Raw genomic sequence first — 12,828 nt, 5'->3', positions numbered from 1 at the left:
GAAAAATAAGCTGAAAGATATAAAAAATCAGATAACATTAAAGTTTATAAATTTTGAGGACACTTATTTTAAAATGAAAAATTTATCATACAACAAAATTAAAATAAAACTGAGAGAATATTAGGAATCTAGTATTGACCTTTCAATGCTGGTGCAAAAATCTCTGTTTTTTTGGTTCTCTATAGATAAAAACGGTACAATTGCAAGAGAATGTAATCTAAATACAAACAATCAATACAACAATGTTATCTTCAACAAGGTTATCTTTCTCTGAAAAGTTACAACAAATTAAGGTGGAAGAAAAGGGATCTATGACGTTGGAAACACTCCTAAACCCTAGACACTGTCCATATCACATCCCTTCTTCTCTGAATGCTTAGTTTCCGAAGAAGCCAGGATCAGCACGAGAAAGCAGCTCTTGCCCAGCGTCTCTTCCCATCTTGACCATGTCTTCGAACACATACGGACCTTTTCTTGAGGTCTCAAGAACTGTCACCAATTTTTTTTAAAACAGATAAGAAACGAATGATGGTTTCTCATATGAGAATGTATAACGAATGTTTTCATACCTCGAGAACCGTCAGGGGAAGCAACCAACCCTCTGAAATAGCAGTTGCCTTCTTAGTCCTTGGCAGCATATCCAGCAATAGGAGTACGGCACGAGCCATCCAGCGTCTCAAGAAACGATCTCTCGCATGCAACCGCTAGCCTTGTCTCCTCGTGGTTAAGTGAGGCCAAGTAACTTGCCTACATATGTAAAACAAGTCATAATCCAAAGGTCCCATTGAAAGTAAACATCATCAGAGAGCTTGACATTACCATTTTATCATCATCTGTTCTGCAGGCAATTCCTATTGCTCCTTGAGCAACAGCTGGAAGCATTTCATCAAGAGACAAGACTGATTCAACGTTCTCTGTCATACTCAATCTCTTGAGACCAGCTAATGCCAATAGAGTTGCGTTGACTTTCCCTCCTTGAAGCTTCGATAGTCTTGTCTGCACATTCCCTCTAAAGTTCTCTTCAACCTGCAGAGAACAATGAAGCCTTAAGAAACAACAAAACAAGGAAACATCAGTCCCTTCACCAGTGAAAACTTACAGCTAATGAAGGATACTTGTGGAGTAACTGAGACTTTCTCCTGAGAGAAGCTGTTCCCACAACGCTTCCAGCTGGAAGCTCAGCTAACGAGGCTGCAGTCAGACAGATAAACGCGTCTCTGACATCCTCACACACAAGGTTACACGGCAGAATCGTCTTCTCGGGGAGATAAGTAGGGACATCCTTCATCGAATGCACAGCTATGTCTATATGACCGTTTATCAACGCCTCGTCTATCTCTTTGGTGAAAAGCCCTTTCCCACCTATATCAGCCAGCGGCTGAGAGAGAATCTTGTCACCGGTTGTTTTGATGATCTCTATGTGAATAGCTCCGTCTTCAGTTAGCTCCGGGTGTTTTGCTTGGAGCTTGACTCGTGTCTCGTAGGCTTGAGCAAGTGCTAGTGGACTGTCCTACATAGTGAGAGAGAGTATATAAGCAGACAAAAAAAACAAAGATGACAAAGACGCATCAGAAGCTAAACTCAATCCATCATTAATGCAATACTAATCCACCACATTTTTCATCTCTAATCACAATACTAAATCACATCAGAGCTTAAACTCAATCCACCAGTAATGCAATGCTAATCACAATACTAATCCACCACATTTTTCATCTCTAATCACAATACTAATCACCTCAGAGCTAAACTCAATCCACCACTAAATACAAAAATAGAAGAAACAGAAACAATGCAGAGATTAACACCACATTTCATCTCTAAACCATCCAAACATGTACATAAACACGCCAAGTGATTGACATTGTCCACTACACAACTCACTCAAACCCCAAGAAGCTGATCCAAAACAGAGGACTGATCAAAATCTAGTCTTTGGATCAGAATTAAGGAAACCAAGGCAGACCCATTAGCAGTCAAACGGTCATAGACTCAGAACAGACCAATGAACCACACTAGAAGTATAAAAGGAGAGAACTTTGACCTTCCCCTTGTGCCAATTCTAATTGTATTCGGCTACTAGAAACACAAGAACAAAAGCAGAGCTTGGCATAACACGCCAAGTGATTGACAATGTCATTGTCCACTAACTACAACTCACTCAAACCCCAGGAAGCTGATCCAAACAGAGGACTGATAAAAAATCGAGACTTTGAAACAGAGCCAAGGCAAACCCATTACAATTTCAAGCGTTCATAAACTCAGAACAGAGTCAGTGAACCACCCGGGAAGCAAGCAATAAAGATAGAAACTTTCACCTTCCCCTTGTGCCAATTCTGATGATAGCAGATCGTGTCTTCTCTTCCACAGCAACACAAGCTCTAACAACGCCAAAAAAGCTCCGTTTCCGGGGACATTTATCTAAAGACGGAGAGGTGATCCGCGGAAGCGAGAATCCGATAACGGAGACAGAGTTGACCGGGGAAGAGGGTTGACGACGCAAGAGAGAGAGTTTGTGAGGTTGATGGAAAGAGGACGAAGTAGAGATATTGATGAGTAGAGATTTAGAGGGAAAAAAACTTCAAAAATGGAATTGATCAGCTTCTTCTTCTTCTTCGAGATTTTGGATAGGATAGTTAGATTTTACCGAACGTAATCGTCTACTGTATCATCCCATACAATAGTTTCGTGTTCTATGACCTTTTCCACCGTCCATTTTTCAAATCTCGTTGACTCATATTTATTGGCGCGAACGTTAACTATCTCATGGGCCTAGGCCCAACTTACGAATCTATTATGAGAGTAAGGAACCACCTTTTCCACAGTCCATTTATCAATCTTGTGAACTTACTCTTACTGGGCCTAAGAGTAACGTTGGGCCTAGTTAAGCTAACGTCAGGTCGGGTCAGGCCATGATAGTCGGTCATCGTCGTTGATAAAAGATTACGCCACGAGGTAAGGAAAAATAGTGTAAAATTGAAACGAATCAAAAATCGTTTCTAGAGAGAGAGAGACGAAACGATGTCGTATCTTCTACCGCACTTGCATTCCGGCTGGGCTGTTGATCAAGCGATTCTAGCTGAGGAAGAGCGTCTCGTGGTCATACGTTTCGGCCATGATTGGGATGAAACCTGTATGCAGGTATGTATGTTTCTTCCATCTTTTGAATTTGATTCTCTCTGTTTAGATTAGATTTAGATTACTTAGCTTCGAATCACTATAAAGTCACGACCTTTTGCTTCGATTGCTTAAGCCATTAGTGTGCTGTCTTAGCTCGGAACAGGTGTGAATTAGGGTTTTGTTTGTGTGTTCGTGTTGTTGTCTGATTTGTTTGCATTTTGTTTGGTTAGCAGGAATTTTTTTAAGGCACTAGGGTTTTTTGTTGTTGTGTTCGTGTCGTGGTCTGATTAATTGATTTTTGATTTTTTTTTGTTTTTTTGTTAGATGGATGAGGTGCTGGCGTCAGTTGCTGAGACGATAAAGAACTTTGCGGTTATATATCTGGTGGACATAACTGAGGTTCCAGACTTCAACACCATGTACGAGCTCTACGATCCTTCGACGGTTATGTTCTTCTTTAGGAACAAACACATTATGATCGATCTTGGAACTGGTAACAACAACAAGATCAACTGGGCTATGAAGGACAAGCAAGAGTTTATCGATATCATCGAGACCGTCTTCCGTGGTGCAAGGAAAGGTCGTGGGCTCGTGATTGCTCCAAAAGATTACTCCACCAAATACCGCTACTAATCGGTCTTTCCAACACGTTGCCCGTTGGAGTATGTTAAAAAAAACATTGGATCAAAACTCTTTCCATGTTAGAGTTGTTCTGGTCAAGGTGAAATATCCTATGAACTTGTTGCAGGTATGCTTTGATATGATTTGTGATGCTTACTCTTTTCGGCTGTTTGGCCATTTATAATGTATGCAGTTGCTTCAAACATGAATAGCCGAAATGAATGTGTTTATGTTTAACGTGTATAGTATAAGGTTCTTGATCTTCCTACATATGTTCGATTAATTCAAGCTGAGAAAATTTTGAACTTTTGAAAACATATTTTATTCCGTTAAAAAATTTAAAATAGATGTTTCAGAGAGAAAAAGTGGTTCAACAAAGATATGACTAAATTTCATAAATCAGAACCTCATCCATACATCAGATTTTGTTTCTGGAACAAGGTTAGTGTGTTCAATTTGATGATTTTGTAGTTTCTACCTTTTCCCCTTTTATTATTGTTGTGCAGTGTGCACTCTGTCCTAATGGATGAAGATGCTCTTGACATTATATTAGGTGGACCAGAACCAACAGAGAGCGTTCCTGCGCCGAGAAGTTTCCATTAATAACACAGAAAAGAGCTTTCTGAGTTGGCATTGTGACTTTCTGATGCGCCATAACCATTTTTTAATATCTTTGCTAAGATAAGATATTTTTATATTTAAAAAGGCTACTATACCTGTCGTTCTATGATTCTATCAATGTACACAGCATGCAAATGCTTTGCACCTTTTTCTAGTGTACTGCTATTAGTGCATGTTAGCTTTAGATGTATTGAACAAGTTAAATTCGGATTTTTCACCTCCCCATCATCCGCAGCTCACACACACACATATATATATATCCGCAGCTCACACACACACATATCTTAATAAAAAGCTGAATTTATTTTTGATGGCCTATGAAAGCTAGAAATAAATATATCCAAATTCGCTATTTTATTTTCATTCATAACTATTTATATTTATCCTTTTCAGAGTTAATATTATTTTAATCAAAACTTGGTTCAGAGTAGCAAAAATTTAGAACGAAATAGTATTAACCATGGGCCATAATCTAGAAAGATTGATTTTGGGCTAAAATTTTCAGACAAGATTGGGTTTGGGCTAAATTTCCAGACAAGTGTAGAGCCTTAAACTGAAGAAGCCTTTTTTTCTTTGTCGGCTTTTGATCGGCTGTCTGATTCTTCAAAAGAACCTTCGCTCGCTGACATTTCTTTTGCTCTCATTTCCGATTTCGCCTTCTTCCTTCACACACACAGTTTAGGGCTAAATTCAGATCGAAGGGGCACAAATCATGTCTAGACAAGTCGCGAGGAGGCTAATCGGATCTCTGTCGTCAAAAGCTCGCCGTTGCTCGAGCGACGTTTTCCCGTCCTCATGCCAGGCGACTCCTCTCAGTTCGTCGTTGACCCAATCTCGCTCCTTCGCGTCGTCGGATCCTCCCGCGGCTGTGTTCGTTGACAAGAACACACGAGTCATGTGTCAAGGCATCACCGGAAAGAACGGGACTTTCCACACCGAACAAGCCATTGAGTACGGCACCAACATGGTAAAACAAAGTCTTCACCTTTAAACGTTTTCGATGACATTGTTGACGGTTTTGATTTAAAGGTTGTGACTTTATGCTAATATTGTTTGTTCTGTAATAATAGGTGGCGGGAGTGACACCGAAGAAGGGTGGAACAGAGCACTTAGGTCTCCCTGTTTTCAACTCTGTTGCTGAAGCCAAGGCTGAGACCAAAGCCAATGCCTCTGTCATTTACGTTCCCGCGCCTTTCGCGGCTGCTGCTATTATGGAAGGTATACAGGCTGAGTTGGATCTTGTTGTTTGCATCACCGAAGGAATCCCTCAACATGACATGGTAAATATTTATCAATTGCATCATCATAAGTTTTACATAGATAGAGGCTTGGATGGAGGATACTCACTCTCATGTGGTTTCTGGCTCTTTCTAATTCTCTTTGTGATGTTTCTTAAGGTACGTGTAAAGCATGCTCTTAACAGTCAATCGAAAACCAGGCTGATTGGTCCCAACTGCCCCGGGATTATCAAGCCTGGTGAATGCAAGATTGGGATTATGCCGGGATACATCCACAAGCCTGGCAAGATTGGGATTGTCTCTCGTTCTGGGACCTTGACTTATGAAGCTGTAAGCTTCTCTTCTTAATTTTTTTGTTCTCTCTCTCTCTCTCTCTCACTCCATCTTGGACCATATTCTTTGAAGATTTCTAATTGTTGCTTTCGTTTTGTACTTCCCATGCAGGTTTTCCAAACAACTGCAGTTGGTCTAGGCCAATCTACTTGTGTAGGAATCGGTGGAGATCCTTTCAACGGGACAAACTTTGTTGACTGCTTGGAGAAGTTCTTTGTTGATCCTCAGACGGAAGGTAATGTTTCCGAAACTCATGGTTAACTTATCTGTTTCAAGTTAACATTATGATCTAACAGCCACGTGCTCACCTATCACTTTAGCAAGATTCATTGCTTCGATGCCCTTAGTGTTTTAGTGGGGTTTTCTTAGTGTAGTTAGTAGCTCAAGTGAAAGATTTTCCCTTAAAGATGGAAACTTAGTAGAGACAGGTGGCTGTTTCAGGTATCGTTCTCATTGGAGAAATAGGAGGCACTGCAGAAGAAGATGCTGCAGCTTTGATAAAGGTAATATAACCCAACTGCGAATCTCTTTCACTTTCACTTTGGTCGGTCTATCTGTTTGCAACTCAACTTTTTGTTGTTTGATGATTATAAACAGGCAAGTGGTACTGAGAAGCCTGTTGTTGCTTTCATTGCTGGACTCACTGCACCACCGGGTCGTCGAATGGGTCATGCAGGAGGTAATTTTCATAAGCAAAGCTATCTAACGCCCAAAACAGGATCTTACTACTTTTGGTTCGTTGCTCTCATTTACTTCTCTGATTTTTTTTTGTTTTGTTGCAGCCATTGTTTCCGGTGGCAAAGGGACAGCTCAGGACAAGATCAAGAGTTTAAACGATGCAGGAGTGAAGGTTGTTGAATCTCCTGCCAAGATTGGAGCGGCAATGTATGATCTCTTTAAAGAAAGAGGTCTTTTGAAGCAGTGAAGTTGAGTTTCGCTCACGTTTTTTTCCCTTCTTCATGAAACATTCAAGAAGAAAACAAAAAAAAAACCTTAATTCCTAGCCGTTGATGGGAAGGATGAACATTCTTTTGGGGTTGTTTTTCCAATTCGATGATAATCAGAATATTCGACAATGAGAAGATAAAAACAGCTTTTGTTCACATGCTGGGTTGAATAAATCGAAATTGTTTTGCAATTTCATTACAAAATATTATATTAGACCTTTGTCAAATGATAACTTGCACTACAAGAAACAAGAGTGGGTGATTCTTTATATATATTGAGTAATAAAAAATTTTACTGAATGATAAGCCCCTCCTACTAAATAGTTAATGGTATATGATTAAGAAGAAATACAATTATAGTTCTCATTAACGTCATCGTCGACATCGAGATCCATCCAAATACTAACCAGATGTAACGCTGCGTAGATCTTCTCACTGTCTAAATGCATTTTGTCATGAGCTATGAACCTATGCGGTGTTCCATTCAATTCAATTATACTGTGTCCTGCAACTTTCTTCACTCCTCTCTTCTCCATTGCTTCTCTCATAGATCGAGCCGCGCCAAACCGCTGGTTTACCGCATAAACGTTAGCTAACCCGACATATCGTCCATCGTTATCCGGTTGCAGCTCTACAAGCCTCTTTCCAACTGTTTCCGCAAGCTCCCAGTTTCCATGGTTAATACACCCGTTAACCAAAGCACCCAACATCGAACCGGTGGGTTCCATCGGCATTTCGGATATAAAACCGTACGCGTCTTTAACTAGACCAGCACGGGAAAGCACGTCGACCATACAAGCGTAATGCTCGCTCTTCGGTTCTGCTCCGCTTTTCTTGAGACTCTTAAACAAATGCCAAGCTTCTCTCACTAATCCGCCATGGGAACAAGCAGCGAGCAAGCACAGGAATGTAATCTCGTCAGGTTCAAACTCCGATTCTTGCATCTTGTGAAACAACTGGAGCGACTCTCTTATGAAACCGTGACTCGCAAGCCCTCCAATCACAGCATTCCACATCAACACATCCGTCTCCTCAACGTTTGCTCCACAGAACACCCCCCAAGCGTCTCCTATCGACCCGCATTTCGCATACATATCGATAAGAGACGTCCGCAACATAACTGTCAAAGGCAAATGCTTATCCAGTATATACCGATGCACCGCCTTTCCTCGGTTTAACGCACCCAAGTGAGCACAAGCGCACAAGACGCTAACCATAGTAACCTCATTAGCCTTCCCGTTACTCACTCTCATCATCTCATCAAACACTCCAAGAGCTTCGTTATACTCCCCGCTCTTCACATACCCATCCACCATAGAGCTCCAAGACACGACATCTCTCTCAGTCATTTGATCGAACACCTTTCTCGCGGAAACAACGTCCCCGCACTTCGCGTACCCGTCCAGGATCGAGTTCCAGGTCACCAAATTCTTGTCAGGCATTTCATCGAACACCTTGCGAGCGGAAACGCTATCTCGAAACGAACCGTACATGTGAATAAGAGAGTTACATATATACAAATCCCAGACCAACCCGTTTTTCAATACGGATGAATGCAACGACCCGCCGAGTCTCTCGTCCAATAGACGAGAAGTCGATTTCAGGAGAAACGGATACGTCATATGATCCGGCGAGAACCCGTTTCTCAGCATCTGGATATAAGCACGGATCGTCTTCTCGGGTTTTTTCCTATTATCGGAGAAGCCTCGTATCACGAAGTTCCAGCTGAATTTCGGAGGGTTTGACAATCTCGTCAAGAATCTGTAAGCGTAATCGGCGCCGCCTGGGGAGGAAGAGAGAGCGGAGAAGGAGAGAGCGCGGGAAGGGAAAGGCTCTTCCTCGGAGAGACCGAGTGTGATCAGAAGGGCGTGCGTTTTGATGAGATCTGACATTGTCTTCCATCGTCGGTGAAGAAGAATCGAGTTCTTCGCGAAGAGAGACGACGGTGGTGATGATGACTTCAACATTCACTCCCTCGTTTCGATCTTCGTTACGCTCGAATCGGTTTAAGGCGCGTTTTTCAAACAATTGTAAATGAAGCCCCTGAGGTCTTTAAGATATACAAAATGACCCGTTTACCTTTTTAATCTCTTAAATAATCCCCCAACATCTTAAAAATTGAACAATTTCATCACCATAAAGTGTCAAATATGATTTCCCATTTTCTCGGAACATTTCGGATTATTTAGAAACGAATTCCCTGTTCCTAGTGTATTGGTCTTTAGTTTAGAGTTAACTTGTTCAATCCTTGTGTTTGCTGCTCCATGGAGATATATACTGATAGTGACTAGCTAGTTCCTGGAATGTTGAGTTGATTCGGAGATTCTTGACCATTGTTATAGACTTTATATTCTTACAAAAAAAAATAGATTTTGCTTAGGAATGACATGTCTTAATAGGATCCAAACTTGATTAAACTATAAAATTTCTACACTCAACAATCATTCTATTTAACTGTCTAGCTAATCAACTCAAAGATTGTAGCTGGTATGTATATACGGCTACAATCCACTAAAACCCGCATAGACTAATCACAATGGTATGTGCTATGGTAGACTTATCACAACTCTCGAAGAATAGGAAATGGATATTCGATTAGGAACATGCTATATAATCACAAATCTTTTTATAACTTTGTCCCTTTGCACCAGTTTTGGCCGTGTCAAGCTGACATGTCACTATTAACCGCTATATAGACAATTTAGTTTCTAATCAAAACATTTGTTTGATGCATGCACGAGAGCAGCCTCTGTGGTCAATTGCAAGACGTCTGGTGGTACACTTTAAAAATGACAATAAACCACAAGCATAACCAAAAGTCTAATCCATGTTACCGTGAAGGGAACCCCCAAAAAAGGGTTTTTATCCACAATCGCAGTTTGCTAAAATTTCAGCAAAAGAGAAGATAAAACGATCCTTATCCTCAACATAAGATGACGTGGATCGTTCTCATTGGTTGGATGAGTGAGGAAAATCTAAGAAGGCATCGCCAAGTGAAAACCAGGAAAAGATTCTTGTATGTATGAAACACGAGTTGATTCTTCTTTTGTCAGAAGTGTCACTTTCTTTTATTTTGGTACACACCCTATAATTATAGTATTAATTTTTAAAACAAATAAATGAGAATGGGCTCCAGCTGTTTATCACATTTGACAATTGTCAAATGATTCGTGCGACTATATTGTAATCCCTCCGTTCCAAATTAGATGATGTTTTGGAGAGTTTTGAATGTTTCAAAATAGATGATGTTTTGATATTTTTATATTAGTTATAGCTTTATTGAAAGATGTGTGACCAATAGAGTCTTATAATATTTTTGATGATTGGTTGGATTAGTTTTAATTTTTTTTTCAATGCTACTTTTTAAGATAAAAATACGTTCCTTAAGTCTTGTGCCATCATCCATAACATCAAGTATTTAGGAACAGAGGGAATAGTATATACAAAAGATAGCGTTCACTTTTGGTAATTGGATGATCTTTTTTTTTTTGTCACGAAATAACTTCTTCCATTCATTTAATTAAACCGGTGGGGGAATAAACTCACCAACCACCTCTTGTTCAAACACATTTAAAGCGTTCTTCGCTAATACATCCGCCTCAGCGTTTTTTAAACGGGAAATCCAAATAAACACAGCGATCTCAAAGTCTTTCGCCATTGATAAGATATCCTCCACTATGCCATAGAGATCCAGTGACGGCCTTTTTCCATTGATCGCTTTAATCAACTGCGCCGAATCCGATTCAAAACGCACTTCTTTCAGCCCCATGGCCCTACAGGTGTCGATGGCCTCTCTCAGAGCTAATCCTTCGGCTATCAGCGAGGAGGGGATAAAGCCTACTCCCCTTGCATCTTCCTTACTCTGTTCTGAGCTTTTGATTATCCATCCCAACCCTGCGATCTGAGAATTCTCTCTCCAAGCAGCGTCCGTCTGAGCCACCGCCTCCACTTGCTCGTGTTGAACTGGGAGATTAAAGAGAGTGCTTTTCACGGCAATCACTTGCGACTCCTCCCATTCTCTCGCTGCTGCGATAGCCTGCGATAGTAAATCCGCCGGATTCCCAGCATAATTCTCAAAGACAAACTTGTTCCGTGCTTTCCAAAGGAACCACATGATCCATGGGACCAACGGGGTGGTAGTGATACCTGCAGGGGGGAGGGATTTACAAGCATGTAACTCTGTCCAATCAGCTCGTAAATCTGTCAATCCGCTAATGTCAAAGCTTTCGTCAAGAGGGGAGCGGCTCCACACCTCTCGAGCAAAAGGGCAGTGAAAGAGAAGATGATTGATAGATTCCAAGCTTCCGCATCGCTTACATCTCGGATCGACGGCAATGTGGCGTGCCAGTAGTCTTTCACCCACCGGGATGATTCCTTTTAAGCTCTTCCAGGTAAACATTTTGACTTTAGGGGCTAGCTTGAGGTTCCAAACTGTAGGTTTCCAGTCAAACTCCTGTGTTGGTTCGTCCTCTAGGATTGCCTCTTTGCTCTCTGCCATAGCAGCATGGTAACCAGACTTGACAGTGTAGTTTCCATCTTTTGTACCTAGCCATTTTAGCGCATCTGTAGCTCCCTTAGTGCTAGGCTGCAGCAGCAGAATCTGCTGTTCCTGGAACGGCAAGACCTCTTGAATGAGCTCCCGATTCCACTGTCCCGTCTCAGGATGAATAAGATCCTTCACCACTAGATTCATTGTATTCGATGTCGGAGGTCCTATAGGTCTTTGCGGTTCATCAAGGCTCAGCCAAGCATCCTCCCATATCTTAATCTTAGAGCCATCGCCAATTACCCAACCCAGTTTTTTCAATAGGAGATCTCTCCCTACCAATATGCTGTTCCATCCGTGAGAGCTTCCACTCGGCTTTTTGCATCTTAGTAAATCCCCATCTGGGCAGTATTTACTCAACAGTGTTCGTCCTAATAATCCCTCTGGATTTTCAATCAAGCGGACACTGATCTTTGCGAGAAAAGCTTCGTTAAAAGCCTGCACATCTCGAAAGCCCAGCCCTCCACTATCTTTTGGCAATGTCAGCTTCTCCCAAGAGATCCATGCCATCTTTCGTTTTCCATTTCCCCCGTCCCACCAGAATCGTGTGAACGCAGATTGAATGCGTTTACACAGTGACACGGGAAGCTCAAAACATGTCATCGCGTGTGAAGGGACCGGGGTGAGTACACTTTGAAGCATCACAAGTTTTCCCGCGGTTGATAGGTGCCGATTGGACCAGCTACTCGCCTTTTGCTTAATCCGGTCCACTATTGATGCAAAGAGATCCCTCTTTCGCCTACCAAAGTGTTCCGGTAACCCTAGATACTTTCCAACTCCTCCCTCCTTCAATATTTGTAACTCGTTGTGCACTCTCTGCTTGAGTTCGGTTGGCGCCTTACGGGAAAAAGTTATGGAGGACTTATCCTTGTTGATGGATTGTCCCGACGCTTCTTCATATCTGTCTAAAATCGCCTTGAGTGCAGTTGTGGATTCCCTACTAGCACTTAAGAAGAACATAGTATCATCCGCAAATAGAAGGTGGTTAATTCGGGGACTCCCCCTTGCCACCTGAATTCCTTGGATGCGTCCTTCCTCTTGTGATCTGTTACAAAGACCCGAGAGCACCTCACTACATAGTATGAATATGTAGGGGGAGAGGGGGTCGCCTTGGCGGATCCCTCGGCTCGGTATAACACTTCCTCTAGGCGAACCGTTGATAAGGAAGGAATATGTAACAGATGAGATGCACTGCATGATCAATCCAATCCAAATAGGATGGAAGCCCAGCCTCTCAAGCACAGTGGATATGAAGTTCCATTCGAGGCGATCGTATGCTTTGCTCATGTCAGTCTTCACCGCCATCGCCACTCTTTTCTCAGCCTTGGATGATTTTAAGATGATTGGATGATCATTACCAATAATTAGTGTCTAAACTTTACAAACTATAGATGCATTTATC

At 41.7% G+C, this 12,828-nt stretch overlaps 4 protein-coding genes and 1 pseudogene across 4 annotated transcripts in view; 2 read left to right on the top strand and 3 right to left on the bottom strand.

Annotated features, from left to right (window-relative positions):
• The window catches only part of LOC108844758 (thioredoxin-like protein YLS8), a 46,356-nt gene extending 42,372 nt beyond the window's left edge, over positions 1 to 3,984 (top strand). The window contains exons 2-3 of the mRNA XM_057005487.1: positions 2,991 to 3,141; positions 3,445 to 3,984. Of these exons, the coding sequence (XP_056861467.1) occupies positions 3,022 to 3,141; positions 3,445 to 3,753 (429 nt within the window). The 5' untranslated portion in view covers positions 2,991 to 3,021 and the 3' untranslated portion in view covers positions 3,754 to 3,984. The remainder of the gene's footprint in view (positions 1 to 2,990; positions 3,142 to 3,444) is intronic.
• LOC108845654 (porphobilinogen deaminase, chloroplastic-like) lies at positions 160 to 2,927 on the bottom strand (annotated as a pseudogene).
• Positions 3,985 to 4,958: 974 nt separating the features above from the next.
• On the top strand, positions 4,959 to 7,076 carry LOC108847949 (succinate--CoA ligase [ADP-forming] subunit alpha-1, mitochondrial). The gene is made up of 7 exons (XM_018621330.2): positions 4,959 to 5,329; positions 5,433 to 5,642; positions 5,760 to 5,930; positions 6,045 to 6,168; positions 6,375 to 6,436; positions 6,531 to 6,612; positions 6,716 to 7,076. Exons 1-7 carry the CDS (start codon positions 5,075 to 5,077, stop codon positions 6,856 to 6,858), a joined length of 1,047 nt encoding a protein of 348 aa, XP_018476832.1. The 5' UTR covers positions 4,959 to 5,074; the 3' UTR covers positions 6,859 to 7,076.
• A 57-nt stretch (positions 7,077 to 7,133) lies between these two features.
• LOC108847948 (pentatricopeptide repeat-containing protein At5g08305) lies at positions 7,134 to 8,896 on the bottom strand. Its single transcript, XM_018621329.2, has one exon. It carries the CDS (start codon positions 8,845 to 8,847, stop codon positions 7,219 to 7,221), a length of 1,629 nt encoding a protein of 542 aa, XP_018476831.1. The 5' UTR covers positions 8,848 to 8,896; the 3' UTR covers positions 7,134 to 7,218.
• Positions 8,897 to 10,400: 1,504 nt separating this feature from the next.
• On the bottom strand, positions 10,401 to 12,731 carry LOC130510143 (uncharacterized). Its single transcript, XM_057006493.1, has one exon. The coding sequence runs from the start codon at positions 12,729 to 12,731 to the stop codon at positions 10,401 to 10,403; it is 2,331 nt and encodes a 776-aa protein (XP_056862473.1).
• Between the last annotated feature and the right edge of the window lie 97 nt (positions 12,732 to 12,828).

The sequence above is a fragment of the Raphanus sativus genome, chromosome 3, assembly GCF_000801105.2.
Source record: "Raphanus sativus cultivar WK10039 chromosome 3, ASM80110v3, whole genome shotgun sequence".
Taxonomy (NCBI): domain Eukaryota; kingdom Viridiplantae; phylum Streptophyta; class Magnoliopsida; order Brassicales; family Brassicaceae; genus Raphanus; species Raphanus sativus.
This window is presented reverse-complemented; position numbering and strand designations above follow the sequence as displayed.